At 41.1% G+C, this 16,857-nt stretch overlaps 1 protein-coding gene across 12 annotated transcripts in view; it reads left to right on the top strand.

Moving 5' to 3' along the window:
- Positions 1-16,857, top strand: part of RAPGEF2 (Rap guanine nucleotide exchange factor 2) — a 2,418,607-nt gene that overhangs the window by 2,200,659 nt on the left and 201,091 nt on the right. For 11 of the 12 annotated variants that reach the window (XM_044062055.1, XM_044062056.1, XM_044062057.1 and 8 more), the window contains 2 exons: positions 2,685-2,870; positions 11,711-11,863. In XM_044062055.1, the coding sequence (XP_043917990.1) occupies positions 2,685-2,870; positions 11,711-11,863 (339 nt within the window). The remainder of the gene's footprint in view (positions 1-2,684; positions 2,871-11,710; positions 11,864-16,857) is intronic. The other variant, XM_044062064.1, reaches the window with a different exon arrangement.

The following is a 16,857-nucleotide window of genomic DNA, read 5'->3' on the forward strand; positions in this document are numbered from 1 at the left end:
ATTGTCATATGTACTGACTGATGTGTGAGCGCGCATGGACTCAAGGTTCTTAATATAGTTGCATCTGTCAGGCATTGTGTTTGTGTGGACTAAGAGTAGAGGGTTGTCAGTGAACATGCAACAGTTGCTACACTGCCTCAGGATGCCCATGTTGACCAAACTGGCTGGGAAACTGTGGGAAATTGTCTGTCCATAGTGATAGGTAAATTTATATGATCAGGAAAAGAGGTCACACTTAGGAGTGGCTAGTGGATGAGAGGTGTGTTGGTACCTCTGAGGCTAGGCTTAATGTTCCACCTGACAGTAGAGCAGGACAGCAAGAAGCTTCTGGAGGGACCACGAGCAAAGTGCTAAGGGAAAATTTAAACAAAAATTTGCATCTGTAACCACCAACAGTAGCCACTACTGCTCGGTAATGCACAATCGAGTGCTACATGCAAACAAGTACAAATGCGGGACTTAAATAAATTGGGTAAGAAAATACCCTTTTTAACTCAAACTAGTCAATAAGAATGCTCTCTCTGAGCTCTAGTCCAATCACCCCTGATTAGATTGGACCCAGACAACACTCTTCTTACACAAGGGTGCAGAAGGACCTTCACCAACAAAGAAGGCTTGAATTTAATGCACAGATATTGCAAAACACTGCATGTGTAGGTATGCATGATGTGGGTTTGGGTGGAGTAGCAAACCTGGAACTGGGCAGTGCTACAGCTGAACTAGTACAGTGTACAGTAAAATGTGACCAAAAAATAGTTCCGCCAATTCAGGCAGACAGTGGAATGCAAATACAAATTAAAAGTGCTGTATTAGAGCAAAAACAGGCATTTATAGTTAGTTGGAAGCAACAGATTCCTCTGATATTTCAGTATCTCAGTGAAGAACTGTTTTTAGTGCTCAGGTGATATCAAACAGTCTAGATTCCACGTGTATGACTCTAACCTCTGCTATAAAATGCAGAAGTGCTAGAAATTCAAAGTGCATAAAACCGCAGTCACAATGGCAGAAGTCAGTTTAAATAATGTAGCAATTCACCAGTAATTCCCAGCATAGAAGGGTATAAGCCACACACTCCCTCCACAAGAGTCTGGATCCACAAACCTTCCTAATGTAAAACAACTGGTTTTGGAGCACAAGTGCTTAAGCCAGAACTAAGACACTTCAGAAAAAGACACATAGGTGTACAACAAGCAATTTCCAACCAGAAAGGGTGTAGGCTATCCTCTCCTGCCACGAAAGTTAAGACCACAAATCCTCCTAATGTAAAATAAGTGGTTTGGAACCCAATCTCTTTCATCAGAATAAATACACTGAGAAAAACAGGCACAATAAGCCTTCGCCAGCAATTCCCAGCTTAGAATGGTGAGGCTACACTCTCCTGCCACAAGAGTCTAGACCACAAGTGTTCCTAATGTAAAATAACTGGTTTGTAACCCAAATGCTTAAAAATGTAACAAAGACACTTAGAACAGCAAGCACAATAGGCCATCACCCAGCTTTTTCCAGCTCAGAAGGACAGAGGCTACTCTCTCCTCCCACAACAGTGCAGACCACAAACCTTAATGTAAACTAACTGGCCTGAAGCCCAATTCCTTTAGCCAAAACTAAGACACTTCTAGAGTAATAATTGCAATTTAATCAGGCTACTAGCAAGCAGTAATAAATGCAGCAGAATAAATGTAATTGAACACAGTAAGTACAAGCAGTAAAAGCAAAATAAAGTGATGAGAGACAAAAACAGTAAAAGCAGGTGAATAAAGTGTTTTTTTTTCTTTTTCTTTTTTTAAGCTAAGTAGGAAGAGGCGAAACAGAAGATAATTCAAGCTTAAGAAACTAAAGGGTGGGCCTTCCCAAATGATCTCACTGTACACAATAGAATGAGCTGATGTGATGGGACTGGAAAGATTGGTCCAATATGATGGAGACTTGGAATGTGCTGACTGACTGATGCTAGTGAATGATTTGTTTTTAGTTTGTTTATTGTAGTGTCACCCCCACCCAGTTTGTTGCAAAGTCATAGATTGTGATCTTGGAGTCAGTTTGAGAAACACTTTTTGGAGTGCACAATAATTACTGTCCTACTTTTTTATTGATGTGTCTGCAGATGTTGAGAGATACTGCACTGGGGAGGTGTAGTAAGACAGATTGGAGGCTTCACTTTCATTTGGCCAGATTATGGCCAAGATGTGATTTAGACATTGCTGGTCATTTTCTTCCTCTAGGTTATGATACTGCTGAGTAAACAGACTCAGCTGGTGCAGTTTTAGGGTGGGCTGTTGGATATCTTGGCTTGGAAGAGGCCAATACAGTACCTGTGTGGTTGTAATAGTGCTGAAGCATGCTTGACTAGAGATGGTTGGAAGGTATAGGTTGTGTACTTCAGTAAAAGAAACAAATAATGCAATAATTAGTTTGCATTCAAAAGTAATGTATTTAATTGTAGGTGAAGGCTGTTAACTGTTCAGTTCTTTATGCTACTCTCACATGTGCATAGACATGCAGACATTGTTTTCTTGCAGTGAACTTCATACAGATTGTTGTATTTTGTTGCTTAACTTCAGAATATATATATATTTCATGATACTTTGTTGCACCCAATAAGGCTGCAGAGATTGTAATGTGATTGTGAGTTTCTTTTAATGGTATGGTTAGCATGCTTATCTGTTTTCTTGCTGTAAAAACAGTGCCCAAGAGTGGAGATCGGAAGGGAGGAAAGACTGAAACCTCACCAGTGCCTCCTCGGGCTGCAGTCCAGCAGCCAAAAACACCACCACAGCAACAGCAGAAGATTTCTCAAGTGCTTCAGGTCCCTCCTGTGTCACTTCATCCTTCTCGTAGAAGAGTACCTGCAAAAGACCTTCCACCATTTGGTAGGTTTTAGTGCTTTGTATTTACGTAGGTTTATAAAATTAGGATTCATTTGAAATGAGTTTAAGCAAGAAAAGCTTTATGCACTTAAAATTATCTACAGGATTTGCCTTTAGAATGTACTTTTCTTGTTAATCAGATTTTTACCCTGAATCTTCTGTATAGACAGCTGCCGAGTGAGCCATATGTGGCATGTTTGCCAGCATCTCTAGGAGCTTTAAGTCAGCAACATTTTAGCTGTCATGGTCATCAGTCACTCTGTCATCCAGCTGTAGGTATTTGCAGAGAGAGAGATTGAGAAGGAGTACTCGTTATGAGTTCAGGATTAATCCCTCTTGGTCCTGTTAATGATATGTCACAGGGATGTAAATTTTCTGCTCTAGGAAAGAAAGCTTAGGGTTGATGGTCTTTTACTATGCTGGCAGAACCCCAACACCCTCAAGTAACATGATGAGTGAAAGTGTACATTATGTGGAATTTAAACACATTTTACTGAACCAGAAGGGTGTTAAACATACAGCTCAGGCACATTAGGGATGCATTTAAAGACACATTTAAGCTTCGTTTGCTGGTTTTCTGTACATGTAAGAGAAAATGATAGATGAATGTTTGTTTATTTGGCAATGAAATTGAGTGAACTGAGTAACATTGATCTTTTTCAGGGTATTTACAGCCAGCAGGTCATTACTATTCATTTAGTGTGCCTTACCTGTAGTTGATGCTAATACTGGAAGATGGTTTTTTTTGAGCAGTTTCTTAGGACTTCAGTCCCTCCCTTAGAGTACCAGTCGTTGTCTTAAGTTGGCAAGGCTCAAGATCAAAAGTAGTTCAAAATCTCAGATTGTGTCATCTTATTTGTGTGTCATTTCCTTCACCCTTTTTTCTGGTGCTGTTTGCAACATCATGGAGAAACGCTGTGAAATGCAGGTTCAGCTGTATAAATGAGGTCAGAAAATCATTAAACAAGTCATTCTGTTTTGCATGAATTAAGATAATTGTCTGAAGTCCCGTAAGTTATGGAAGTCCTTGATAGAGACTGCTCATGCTAGTTTTCAAAACTCCTCCGAGCACAGGAGGGAAATGAATAAACACACTTCCCTTAATCTTCCTTATGGAATTCCCACAAGTTTCCCCTGTGTTATGAGGACAAGTCTTCCTATCCTTTTCCTTCCATAGAAGAGATCTTTCTCAGTGGTAGGGCTTTCCAGGCCTCAGGCAGTTTCTGACAGTCCTCAGAGACATTGAGATTCAGCCTGGCTTCCTCCCTTACATAAGAGGTAAGGGAATCGGTCAGATTTAGTAGTTTTTGTTCCCCAAACGATAACTTAATCAGTGACAGACTGGACAGGCAGATCATTTCACTGCTAATCATAACATATTCCAATTACTTGCAGTAAAAAACAGCCATTTTCTTAGAATTGTCAACGAATCTGATTCAATCTGATAATAGTTTGACTCTGAGATTTCTTTCTTACTCATGTATCCTTCTGTCTGTCAGTCTTCAGACCATTTAAGACTTTTGTCAGGCTGCTTGGTGGCATCTGAGTTTGAGGCCTTTTCTATTTCAGTGTTCTGTAGTGGAGAGGAGCTAATGAACGGGGGCTTAGAAGAAGGTTAGATGAACAGAGATGGACATTATTTCCATAATGTCTTCTCTCTACTTCAGTCTTCCTGCTTATTGAGGGAAATCTCCCTATACCATAGGGGTTCTCCACCTTTTCTAGAGGACTCTTGAGCATCTCTCTGGTAGCAGGTTTTTACATTACGTGGAACACCCTGAGCCCCGGCCCAGAGTGTTTCCTTTCATGTGGCCCATAGTGAAACAAGCCTGAGATAGACATGCCTTATATCTGAGAAGGTGGCATCCCTTTCATGTAAGGCAGAAAGGCAGTTTCTGTAACTAAACTAGTTAATTGTCTTGTCTTAGTAGCACTCTGTGATTTTGGATGTCTCAAGGGTCAGGCCAGGAGTGCCAAAAGACCCCAGAATGCTTCAGACGTATTCCTTCATACAGTTTGCAGCATTTAATATTCCTTAATGTTGGGCATTAGTGTTACTAACTACTTAGCTTACATAGTCAGATACTGTTCAGGGCCCATGAGGAAGAAACAACCATTGCTGGAAACCCTCCTGTAAGATGTACCCTAACAAAATGTTTGCAACTTTTTAGCTGGAAGTTTAAATGGTACTAAAATGATTACCCTTGGGCCACGTTATAGGAACTGCATATCTGGGACAGCAGTTTATAAGGCTATGTGCTACTAGAACTTAGACCCTGCAGCAGTCCTGGGTTTGATTCTCACAGCCTCTTTTTGCCTGCTATTTGACTGTGAACAAGTCACTCAATTAGACATTGTTCCCAGGTTGTCCCAGGAAAAGGACTGTGTGTCTGGTGGGCATAACTGGTTAACAGAAGTGTGTTAATGGTGTTCCATAGGCACTCCTAGATGAAGGTGAATATCCTGTAAAGCTGGAAAACCCAACTCTCTGGTTAAAGATCAAGCACCAATTATCAAAGGTAAAGGAATGCAAACAAGATAGTTCAGTTTTGTTAACTGCAGCATTCAAGGATGGAATTCTCTCTTTCTAAGACATCCAAAAGCAGAAGCAAGAAAAGAATCCAGAGCTAGTTACTGCAAAATAAACAGCCTGCTGTACAGCCTTTTTCACAAGCAAAGTTTTATACACCAAGCCAAAAGGAAGATAGACCATACTTCCTAATTGGAGTGTCTGCCAATCCATTCTGTCTTGCCACAGAAAGAAGTGGTTGGAGGAGCAGTTCTATTTTCATCAGTCAAAACTGGAGAATCATTACCCAAGTGTTTTGGTACTTTAACCACTGGGACAGGAATATGCATTGAGGTTCTTGTCCATTTCACCTGTTTCCACAAATCCCAGTCCTTAGTAGGCAGCTATAGATTCTAATGCACATGACTTCTGCACACCTTCTGAAAAGCACAGTCAAACAGTACTGGTAAACCAGGAAAAGGGGAGAGAATTGGTCATCTTTATGGTATGCAAGAAGACCGTCAAAGGCGAAAGTCTTAACTCCATTTCACCTTCTTTGAGAATGAGCAGTGTTACTACTACAGTGAGGGAATGTTCCAGATATGTTCATCATCTGATTTGAGAAGTTTAAAATCAGTTTAAAGTTTGGGTGCAAATACATCACATTGTTCTTGCATCTGTTTAAATTTTTTTTTAACAAATCTGGTTTTAGGTAAGTTACTTTATAGAGTATTTGGTTGTGTGAGTTTAACGCCCCTTTGGCTATGCTGCACCCTTAATGGTCTTAATGCATTACAAAAGTGACGTGTTCATTCTCTGAGAATGTTATGCGTGCCTTGTTGCAGTGAGTTCACCAGTGAGTTAAACAATTTTGTTTAGTACGATATTTTGGAGATGTTAACAGTGCACTCATTTTTTCCACTGTTAAAAATGGGGAGATCGGTTTTGTTTCGTACACAGATTCTTTGTTGCATGTTCTAATTCATGCATCTCAGAATAGTGAACCAACTGGGAGGATAAAACTCAGTTTTTAGGCATCCCCTTTGAGTTTTATTTGGTAAAACATGTTTCTGCCAAGTGATTATGCATTATAACCGCCTCCATCCAGCAGACAGTTAGTTACCTGTTGTGTTGAATAACTAGCTCATATCTGCCCATTTTTAAGAGGTCTTACCACCTCACCTAGTCAAAAAAAGCTTTTTTTTTTTTTTTTTTTTTGCTGGTGTTGGGAACTGGGATAAGTCCCAGTTGATTCTGGCGCAGACTGTTTCTTTTTTTTATGGTCATCCTAGTGATTCCTTTTAATGTCTTGTCTTCCTGATCCTGGGCAATTGCTGCAGGTATGTTGCACAATGGGTTCATGAGAGATGCTATCAGCCAGAATGTGCTGCATATTCTTCTTCCCGAGCAGCAGTCACATTTGTGAAACTGCATGTGTGGCTTATTTAGTGGACTCCTCTGGTGAAGTGAAACCAGTACACTGCTCCTTTTTGCCTGTCTGGTCCACATGTAAGTAGAAATGGAACTAGTGGTTGACATTTCACAACATAAAATTAAGGCCTTGTCTTCTGCCATCAAATCTTCACTGCATATGCCTTCCCTTCAAAGATGGGGGAGTTCATCTAAGCTTCATCCAGCCTCACATAATGTTAGAGCTAGACAAGGCCATACACATAAAGGTGAGGATGGTACCAGACATGCTACACTCCTTTCAGCCTGTATGCATGGATGGTTTATTCTTCATCTATATACACAACAATAGTTGTGATGCATTCCATCAGTTAGTAAGCAGTGTTGCATGTTGGTCATAACCCTGTTTTGTGGATGCTTTTGATGATATAATTTTGGGTAGTTGTGAACGACTTGTTTCTATTAGCACAGCACATTATGGGAAGCACCTCTGCAGTGAGAAATTTTGTCAGTTCAGGTTGGAAGCTTATTAGTTGAAAAGTCATCAACTTGATTCTGAGAGACTTCTTTACTAGCTGGGGCATTCCGGAAATAAAGTTGTCTTTCCCAGTCAGCAAGTGCAAAACTACACAAATTCTACTCTTGAAGGCCTGAAGTTTTCTCACCAGTTGCCTTGTTACTGTTGAGGAGAAGGAAGTGCTTACTAACTTCTCTCCTCATTTATCTGATTCAAATGGTGGTGGTGTTGGCCAAGACCCTACTGGACCAACCAGGAATACTTTTCTTATCCCTGTTTTTGGGTTAGCTAAATCTAGCTGTCCATGCTCCATCATTTATCTGGAGCCTTCTACAGGCCACATCCAGCCTTGTGGAATCACCTGACACACAATAATAGTATAGTCCAACCAGCTAACAAAATCCTAAGCTTGCATGTCTGGCTCCTAAACTAGATGCAAGCTGTCTGGTTTGGGATGTCTGATCAGAAATACATCAGTGTGGAGTTCACTGCTAGACCCAGTGTATTCCATGAAATGGATATAGTTTGCCACATTATTAACTGCAGTGGATATTACTTTTCACTTAAGGTAGATTACGTTTTGGAATACGTGTTGCCATCTGAGGTATGACTGAGGTGTGTTGCACTTTTTTTTTTACCATCTTGTTTTTTTTCATGCAACAGAAACTGGTAAACCCCTAGTCCAGTTCAATATGATCCTTAACTCAAGAGATGTTCTACACTAGCCACCAGTTATGGCCTCTGTTCCTGGCTAAGAGCTGAATTGTGTCCTGAAATTTCTTATTTTTTCACTGTTCAAACTATGTACCTCCAATGATATGACTTTTTCATGACAGACTTTTGTTTTTGTAGTACTTCATCACCTCTTTGTAGGAATTTACACCCAAATGCTTTGTCAGGTGACTTTCATCAGTACAACATGCACACTGAGTTCTTTCTCTGAGAGTGCTCTTGAAATGTGCCTTAATTCAGAACTGTCTGCCAGTACAGTTCCTTAACAGTGCCATCAGAGACAAAACACTATTTAATAACGTACTTCATGTTTCATTATTGCAGTCATCACATTTGGGTTATCCCTGCCAGGGTAGCCCTCGGTCGGCCCGAATACCAGAGGCTTAGTATTTCTGTGTCGGATGCTGTCGCTTCAGGACTGACATCAGGTCATCACTAGTATAAAAGCTGACCTACTGCACAGTGGTCTATCCTTTTCCTCTGTTAAAATTCATGCTTCTGCTATCTCTGCTCATTTCAGCACTGAGCATCCTCTTTTCTCACAACCTCTCATCAAACAGTTCCTAAGAGTGGCTAACAACTTGAGACCACCCAGAAGAGCACCTACTCCAGCTTGGGACCTATACTTTGTGCTGGAAAAACTCACCTGCCCCCCTTTAAACCAGCAGCTTCAGCATAGTTAAAGTTTCTCACATGGAAGACAACCTTGCTTCTGGCCATCACTTCAGCAAGAAGAGTATCCGAGCTACAAGCACTAATGGCTGTAGAGCCCTTCATCATTTTCCATGCTGCCAGGATCTCCCTCAGGACTTAACCCATCTTTCATGCCAGAAGTGGTGTCCAGTGTGGCTCTCAACCAATCTATTAATTTGCCCACCTTTTTCCCCTAACCCACAAAACAAGGGGGAAAGGATACTGCACCCTCTAGATGTGCACAGACAGCTCAGATTCTACCTAGACAGGGCTAAATCATTTAGAAAGACTGATCAGTTGTTAGTCAGCTTTGCTGCAGGAGCAGAGGGCAAAGCCATATTCAAACAAACCATTTCAAAATGGATAGCACACTGCATCCATTTCTGCTACAAGCAACATGTGGAAACCTCCCTCTAAGGGAGTCAGGACACACACTACCAGAGCAACCTCTACCTCTGCAGCTTTCCTCAGAGGAATCCCCACCAGGGACATCCTGGAGGCTGCAACATGGACATCTATTCATACCTTCACCAAGCATTACCACCTGCCTATCTTCTCCAAATCCAGGGCAGGCTTTGCCACTGCAGTCTTGCAGGGCATCCTAGCCAGCCCCCAGTCTTCTTGAAACACGAGGAACGTAGTACAGTTGTGTACACTTACCATAAATGTAGATGTTCGAGTGTATTCACTGTTGCAGTACTGGTTTCCCACCCTCCATCCACCTTCTCTCTCTCTCTCTCCTTACAAGGAACATTTTGGTATTTACTTTCTAGTGATGGGGTTCTTCCACCATATCCTGGCTCCCACTTGGGGGCTCCTGACAGGGCAAGAAAAACTGATGTAATGGCGTTGGGTGCTTTACTTTATACTACTGATGACCTGATGTCCGTCCTGAAGTGACCCCCAACCAACGCAGAAATACTAAGCCTGTGGTATTCGGGCCGACTGAGAGCTACCCTGGCAGGGATAACCCAAATGTGATGACTGTAACAGTGAATACACTCGAACATCTACATTTATGGTAAGTGTACACAACTGTACTTTCTCAATGTCCAGTGAATTCTAAGACATTGTATAACCTACCCTACTTCTGTGAGACAAACAGATCAGTGGTTTTGACCCTTTGCTCTAGGGAGGTTTGACAGATCCATTTACTAAGCATGCTTTTCCCACATAGATTTCCACTTCCCTCACTTTCTACTACAGGAATTAGGTTGCCTCTTGCACATCATATCTTTGTAAAAGAGTTGGTGATTTCATTTGTATGTTTTAAAGTATGCTCAAGATGTCTGTGGTTCCTTCCTGTTCTCTGCCTAATAGTTTAACTGAATATCACGGATTGAACATCCAATTCAGGTCTAGGGAAGGTTTTGTAAGGGTTATGTTACCAGGTCTACTGTCCTAGTCTGTTAGATTTGTTATCCCAAGTTACTGCTCTGAACTCACTGTCAGTGAATGAGGACCTGTTCATTAAAGATGTCCTGAAGAATGTAACTTGCTTTAACTGCAGATGTTTGGCAATCTCAATCTGCTTATCTGCAACCCTCCTACATTCTTCTCCAGGGACTATTCAGTTTTTTTTCCAACCCCTCTTCTGTATCTCTGTTCTTATAAAAGGAAGGTGGTGGGAACAAACTGAAGAAAATGGTTCCCTTATGCTTAACTACAACTGCAGTGATGCTCGGAATCAGGAAACTGCATGAAGTTTTTACAGGATGCACACCACCTGATAGCAGGATGACATCAGTGAATAAAGATCCTGTTTCCGAGATGCTTTCAACAATCTGAAGCTAATTGCACTTTCCTGTGTAACAAAATCTATGCTTGTTTTGCGAGTGTCTGATATTACACTAACATAGTATAACAGAATTTAACACAGATAAGAATGATAAGTACTTTGAAATGGAAATGTTAACAGCAGGTAAATGGTAATAAGTAGTACATAGTTTAGTTTGTTTGGCAGTATAGAAGGATGGTGCCATAATTTGTTTATTTAGACATCTGTTAATGATGTAAGTGGACTGACCATTGCTTGTTAGACCAAACAGGAAAGTTCATATGTATGGACATTTGAAAGTAACATAATGTCTTCGGAAGTTGAGAGGAAACCTGGCGAGAGCATGCAAATTCAACATATACAGTCTTTGATTAGGATTGAAACATGGGTCTTGAAGTTATAGGCAACACAGCTGATCAATGCTTAGTCTGTGCCTTACAGCTCCAGGTTATATGGTTGAAGAATGAAGTTTGCATTTTCTCCTCATCTCTTTGTTGACTTTTTGTGGATACTCCAGTTTCATCCTACCTCCCAAATCATGCTCTAAGATGGGCTGTTCTAAACATATCATTACAATTTGCTTACATCCAGTTCCTGTGATATATTTCAGAATCACTAAAGTTAACTGTATTTCCTGTTGCCCTATGTAAGTTTAACTGTAACATGGGATAGACTTGCATATGAATGTTCTAGTTTTTTGTGTCACTGCTGGTTAAAGAACAAGTACAAGCTCATGTTGAAACTGAGGCTGGGGATTATGTAATGTTAATGTCTGAGACATTGTATTAAAACTGTAACCAGCTTACTATTTTAGCATCTGGGTTTTAAGATAACATTAAACTTTGCCCTTTTTCCACTAAAAACTGAATGTGAAATTAAATAAGACAACATGCCAGGTTACAGAAGAAACCTGCTATGCCATCCTTTCCTTACCATCGTCAAAAACAGCTGCTGGAGATGTGCTTTGCCAAGTACTAAAACTTCCTGCATTCTTTGCTGGCTGCTGCAGTCTATTTGCATGGCATATAAACATTAACCAGTTAAAAATAATTATCCGATTGTTTCTTAGTTGTTTTAGCAACTGATAATTTGAAATTGTTCTTTGCTGCTTAATTTCTTGCGATCATCTTTAATTCTAGCTTAAATGTCTGCAGAGCAGACAGAAGCATTGCATTTATGAGCTTTCTTTTCCTCTTTGTTGCAAGGCACTAGTTCTCCGCAAGCTTTAAAGAAAATTCTGTCGCTCTCTGAAGAAGCAAACTTGGACAGGCATAAGAAGCAGGCTGAGGACACAATATCTAATGCGTCTTCACAACTTTCTTCCCCACCAACTTCACCTCCGAGTTCTCCAAGAAAAGGTAGATGCAGTTGTTTGAGTTAGGATCTAGCTTTCTGTTTTTTCATATTCATGAATATTATTTTAATATTGTCCTTTGCTTTTTCTTTTGTTTGCACACAAATGCATGTTGTCATGTTGCCACTAATATATTGGGTCTCCAGCTTTGCTTTTCACTGTCTCCCATTTCAGATCTTGATTTGTTTCTTCCATCCCTTTAGTAGTCTGTGTGGAGCGAGTTGTCTTGTAAATTGAAAAACTGAAAACACTTTAGCTTATTTCTTAGAATGTTTTTGCATATTACTTGTGGCTTATACTAGCCTTGCCATCATATAACAGTGTTAGTGTATTTTACTTGTTTTTCAGGTAAATTACAAGGATTCTAGTGTTGGTTGCACGAGAGGAAGAACCCTCACCTTTGGTGCAGAAGTTTGTAGGTTCTATTCAAACACCAGGTCAATCGATTTCTGACACTGTAGTGCAGCGTAGGAGGGGTGCTGCACTCCTGACTATACCATCCTTTAGATGAGATGTTAAACTGAGACCCCATCTACTTGAGTTGGTGGAAGCTCAGGTGGATTCAAAAGATCCCGTGGCACCTGTGAAGAGAGTTGTGAAAAATTCCCCGATGCCTGGGCCAAATTTCTCCTAGTAGTATAAATACCACCTTGGGTCTCTCCTGAAAAGAGGCTACTAGCCTAATGGGGATGAACCCAGCCAACAGTGGATAACTAAATAAATAAATTTGTAAGGTTCTTTACAGGAAGAAGATCCTGCCACTTTTTCTAAATGTGAACTAGCACTTTATCCTTTTATGAATTGAATCAAAACAAATTCTGCAATGAGTTCATTTCTAGGTAGTGGAAAATAGTAATCTAGGATAATTGAGAAGTCAGCAACCCCTAAAGAAGGAAGAACTGTTGGAACTGTAACTTTTGTTGGGACAACCATAAGCAGTCTTTGTTTTTGTGGTTGTGTGTTAACCACAAGCAGTGTCTCATCAGGTGTACCATGGAAGAAGGCTCTTGCAGCATGTACTCTGTCTGTACTAGTGGACAATAGTGTTGAGGACATGTATTGAAGTCCCTCAGTGGCCATTTCTGGCAATAATGTCCTTCAACTTGTGTCAAAATAGAAGTCTTGCCCCTATGTTTATTTCCTGGTGCTTACAGGAGTAGATCTAGAGCAATACTGTAGTTGCTGAGCTTAGTTGTTGGTTTAGCTCACATTTTTTGTCATTTGTTAATCAAGATTGAGAAGCAGACTACCTGCAACCCTTTTCTGATGTGACTTAGGCCACAAGAGCAAGGGGAACATGCAATATAAATCAAGGGAGATGTTCTGTTGTCTACATCCATTGTAAAGTTGTCCGCACTGTCCTGTACAAGCAGCAAGCCCACTTGCTCCATGCTGCTTTATTAGTTGCCCTTGTTAAGGAGCATGTTCACTACCAGAATACACCACCTGCAAAGTTGTAACCTCTAGGATCTTCAGTAGTACCCCCCCCCCCCAACACACACACACACACACACACACCATTTGCTGCTGACTATTAAATGTAGCTTTTGTTGGTCTAGCATGGCACTAGGCTTAGACATGGAACTATTGCAGATTGAAAGGCCAAAAGGGTTGCTCTTTTCTTTGATGCTTACCTGCCATTGTTTTTTTTTTGGTTTGGGGGTATGTTGCTGTAGATTGCAACTATTTGCAGGTAGCTTTTTTTTGTGTGACTGAACCAACAGGCATAAATAATAGTGAACCTTCCACATTTCTTTGAAGCAAATGCATTGAAGGGTGGTGTGGACATCAGTTTGATTTCATTTTCAAGTTGTCAAGCAAAGCCGTTTTGTGGCCCACTTCGTACTCTACACTTCATCTATATTAGCGTAGCCCTACCAGTGCTAGTCCTTCCAAATAAAGCATTAGCCTGTTTGTAACATTAATGTCAGTGACATCTCTTACATCTGTAAGTTATTGCCGTCAGCTTCCTAATATGACATGGTGCCAGAGAGTGATGTTAATATCTGCTAGAGCTGAAACAATATATTTGCAAAAATAAAGGAATATATAGATTTGCTTTTAAATACCTCTCACTCGAGCTGCAGAAGTGTAATTTTCTCAGTGGAAATGTATTCAAATGCACCTTCCTGATATTCTTGTGTTTGGAAATTAATAGAAAACCGGAAGCTTTGGATCAAGGAATTTGATTTATTCCCCAGTGCAAGTGGTTTTACTAAAAAAATCAGGGAAGGTGCAGTGTTCCACATTCTTGCAATTTGATTTATTTATTGTATTTATCAACTCTGGTAGAACACTGATCCAGCTGTGGACTGTTTTCAGTCTGAATTGGGGGATGCAAAGTATTCAGTTGCAAAGAATAGTACAAAGCAGTGAAATGCAAAGACTAAAAAGAGTTGTTGTTGTCTTTTGGCTTTTCCCGGTTAGGGGTCGCCACAGCGGAACTCCGATCTGCTAATGATTGGCAGTAGATTTTAACAAACTCCAAGATGACAGCTCGACGTTCAACCTTCAACGAAGGCCCGCCCATTTATGCATGTCTTTCGAATGCCCACCCAACCGCAGGGAGGACATGCAGACTCCACACAGAAGGCACTCCCCGCACTCCAGCCGAGAATCAAACGGGAGAACCTCTTGCTGTGAGGCAACAACGCTACCACTGCACCACCATGGATACCAAAGACTAAAAAGAGTAATATTGGGAATGCAGTCTTAAAACAATAAAACTGAAAACATTTTTGTCTACAAAATACAATGACTAGCAGCTACTCCTGTATTGTAAGAGATGATAATATCAAAAGTTGATGTTCTACTATATCAAAATAAGTACAGTATGTACTAGAGTGAGTGTGGAAGGGAGAGCGGAAGATGGGGAGGGGTAGTAAAAAGGAGATGGTGGGGGAGGAGAGCAGGAGGCATCGTAGCAGAGCTTGAGATGTGTATGGGATGTAGAGATGGGGAGAGTGTGTTAATATGAGGAAAAAAAGAGGGTAGACAAAATCCTGTGGAGGAAAAAGCAGTGGCAAGGTGGGCTTAGGTGTTGTAGAGAAAAGAACCCATAAAGGTTTAGAGATGAGTGTAACAAAATTCGTAGTACCTCATTCTTTTCTGAATTTCAAAAAATGCAGATATTATATTCAGGTGTAAAGTTTTATGGTTAATGAACTGCAAACAGCGAGCTGGATGCCATGAGTATAATTCATCTAAAGTTCTCTGCTGGTATGTAAACCTCACAAACTTTAGGCAACTTATTTTGTATGTGTCTATTAAACCACCTGGCTCTGACATGAAATGTCATTCATTTCAATTATCAGGTGCAGAGGTTGTGGATGTTGACCGTTTTGCTATCTGAACAGGATTAAAAAAAATCTGGCTAGAGCAGTTTGTGAAGTTAAGCATGCTCTTTTTTTTTTTTTTTTTCTCAAAGGCTTGAATTGAAGATTCACGGCTACTTCTTTTCCCATGATACTCATGATGTTTGATTATTTACATTTGTGAAGCAATGTAGAGCACTGATCCACTTGGACCTCTGGTAATTACCGCCCCATAAGCTTAACAAGTCTAGTCTGCAAAGCTATGGAGAGGATCATAATGGAGCTCATAAACAAAGATATAGGGGACTTGCAGACATTGGACCCGACCCAGTTTGGCTTCGTCAAGGGCAGATCATGCCTTTTGAACTTGGTCGACTTCTTCGAAACAGTCACCAAGGCCATTGATGAGGGAAAGGCAGTCCATACAGCCTACCTTGACCTTGCAAAGGCTTTCGACACAATACCCCACTCGGGTAACTCGGGTATTGTAGAAAAACTTACCAGCTTAAATGTAAACCCATATGTCACAAGATGGGTTGCAAACTGGCTTAAGGACAGAATCCACAGGGTTAGAGTTTAAATGTAAACCCATATGTCACAAGATGGGTTGCAAACTGGCTTAAGGACAGAATCCACAGGGTTAGAGTTGCTGGCGCTATGTCAGACTCCAAGCCGGTCACAAGTGGTGTCCCACAGGGCTCGGTCCTTGGCCCCCTATTGTTCGGCATCTACTTCTCAGAAGTACAGGCCAACATGGGAGGACTTTGGCTGGCAAAGTTTGCAGACGACTGCAAACTGGGCGCCATAGTGGAAAGTGCATCAGACACGGATATCCTTCAGAAGGGACTCACGGAAACAGATAGCTGGTGCCAGAGCCATGGCCTGAAGTTAAACGCCAAAAAATGTATAGTCATACCCTTCGGGAAAAATAAGGTAACCCCAAGCTACCATATAGGTGGCAATCCACTAAGCACAGAAGAGGTTATCAGGGACCTGGGGACCCAGGTTGACAGTGGCCTTTCTTTTGACACTCCCGTTGCTAAAGTGGTTAGAAAGACCTTCTACATTGCCCACCAGATCATGAAGGGATTCACATCCAGATCTAGTGAGGTCATTGTTCCCCTGTACTCTTCACTTATCAGACCAATGATCGAGTACAATGTCCCATTCGGGATGTATCTCACCCGACATCTGCAGCAATTGGAGAGACCCCAAAAGTTCCTCACCAAAAGGATAAAGGGACTCCAAAATCTGTCATATGCTGCCAGATTGAAGAAACTCCAGCTCTATTCAGTCGCATACCGTCTGCTCAGAGGTGACATGTGCCTGACATACAAGGCCATGTCCAACCCGGAATTAATGGACATGCTCCACCTCAAAAAATCCAAATCCACCAAAACCATTAGAGCAAGCGACTTAAACCTTAGCACGGATATAAATAGGACATGCTGGAGGGATAGATTTATCACTCAGAGACTCCCTATGCTGTGGAATAAAATTCCGGTCCATGTGAGGCAGAGCACCTCGCTGGCTCTGTTCAAGAGAAATCTTGACCTGTGGATGGGAGATCGTAGGTTTACCCCAGGAATCATCTCTGTGTCGCTGCTGGACAGTCACAACAAACTAATGGGCACAGTATTTTTTCATATAAGGGGTGGCGTAAGCCACAAAATTTTGGGCTAGG

The sequence above is a fragment of the Protopterus annectens genome, chromosome 2.part1 (assembly GCF_019279795.1).
Source record: "Protopterus annectens isolate FY-2018-M chromosome 2.part1, PAN1.0, whole genome shotgun sequence".
Classification (NCBI taxonomy): domain Eukaryota; kingdom Metazoa; phylum Chordata; order Ceratodontiformes; family Protopteridae; genus Protopterus; species Protopterus annectens.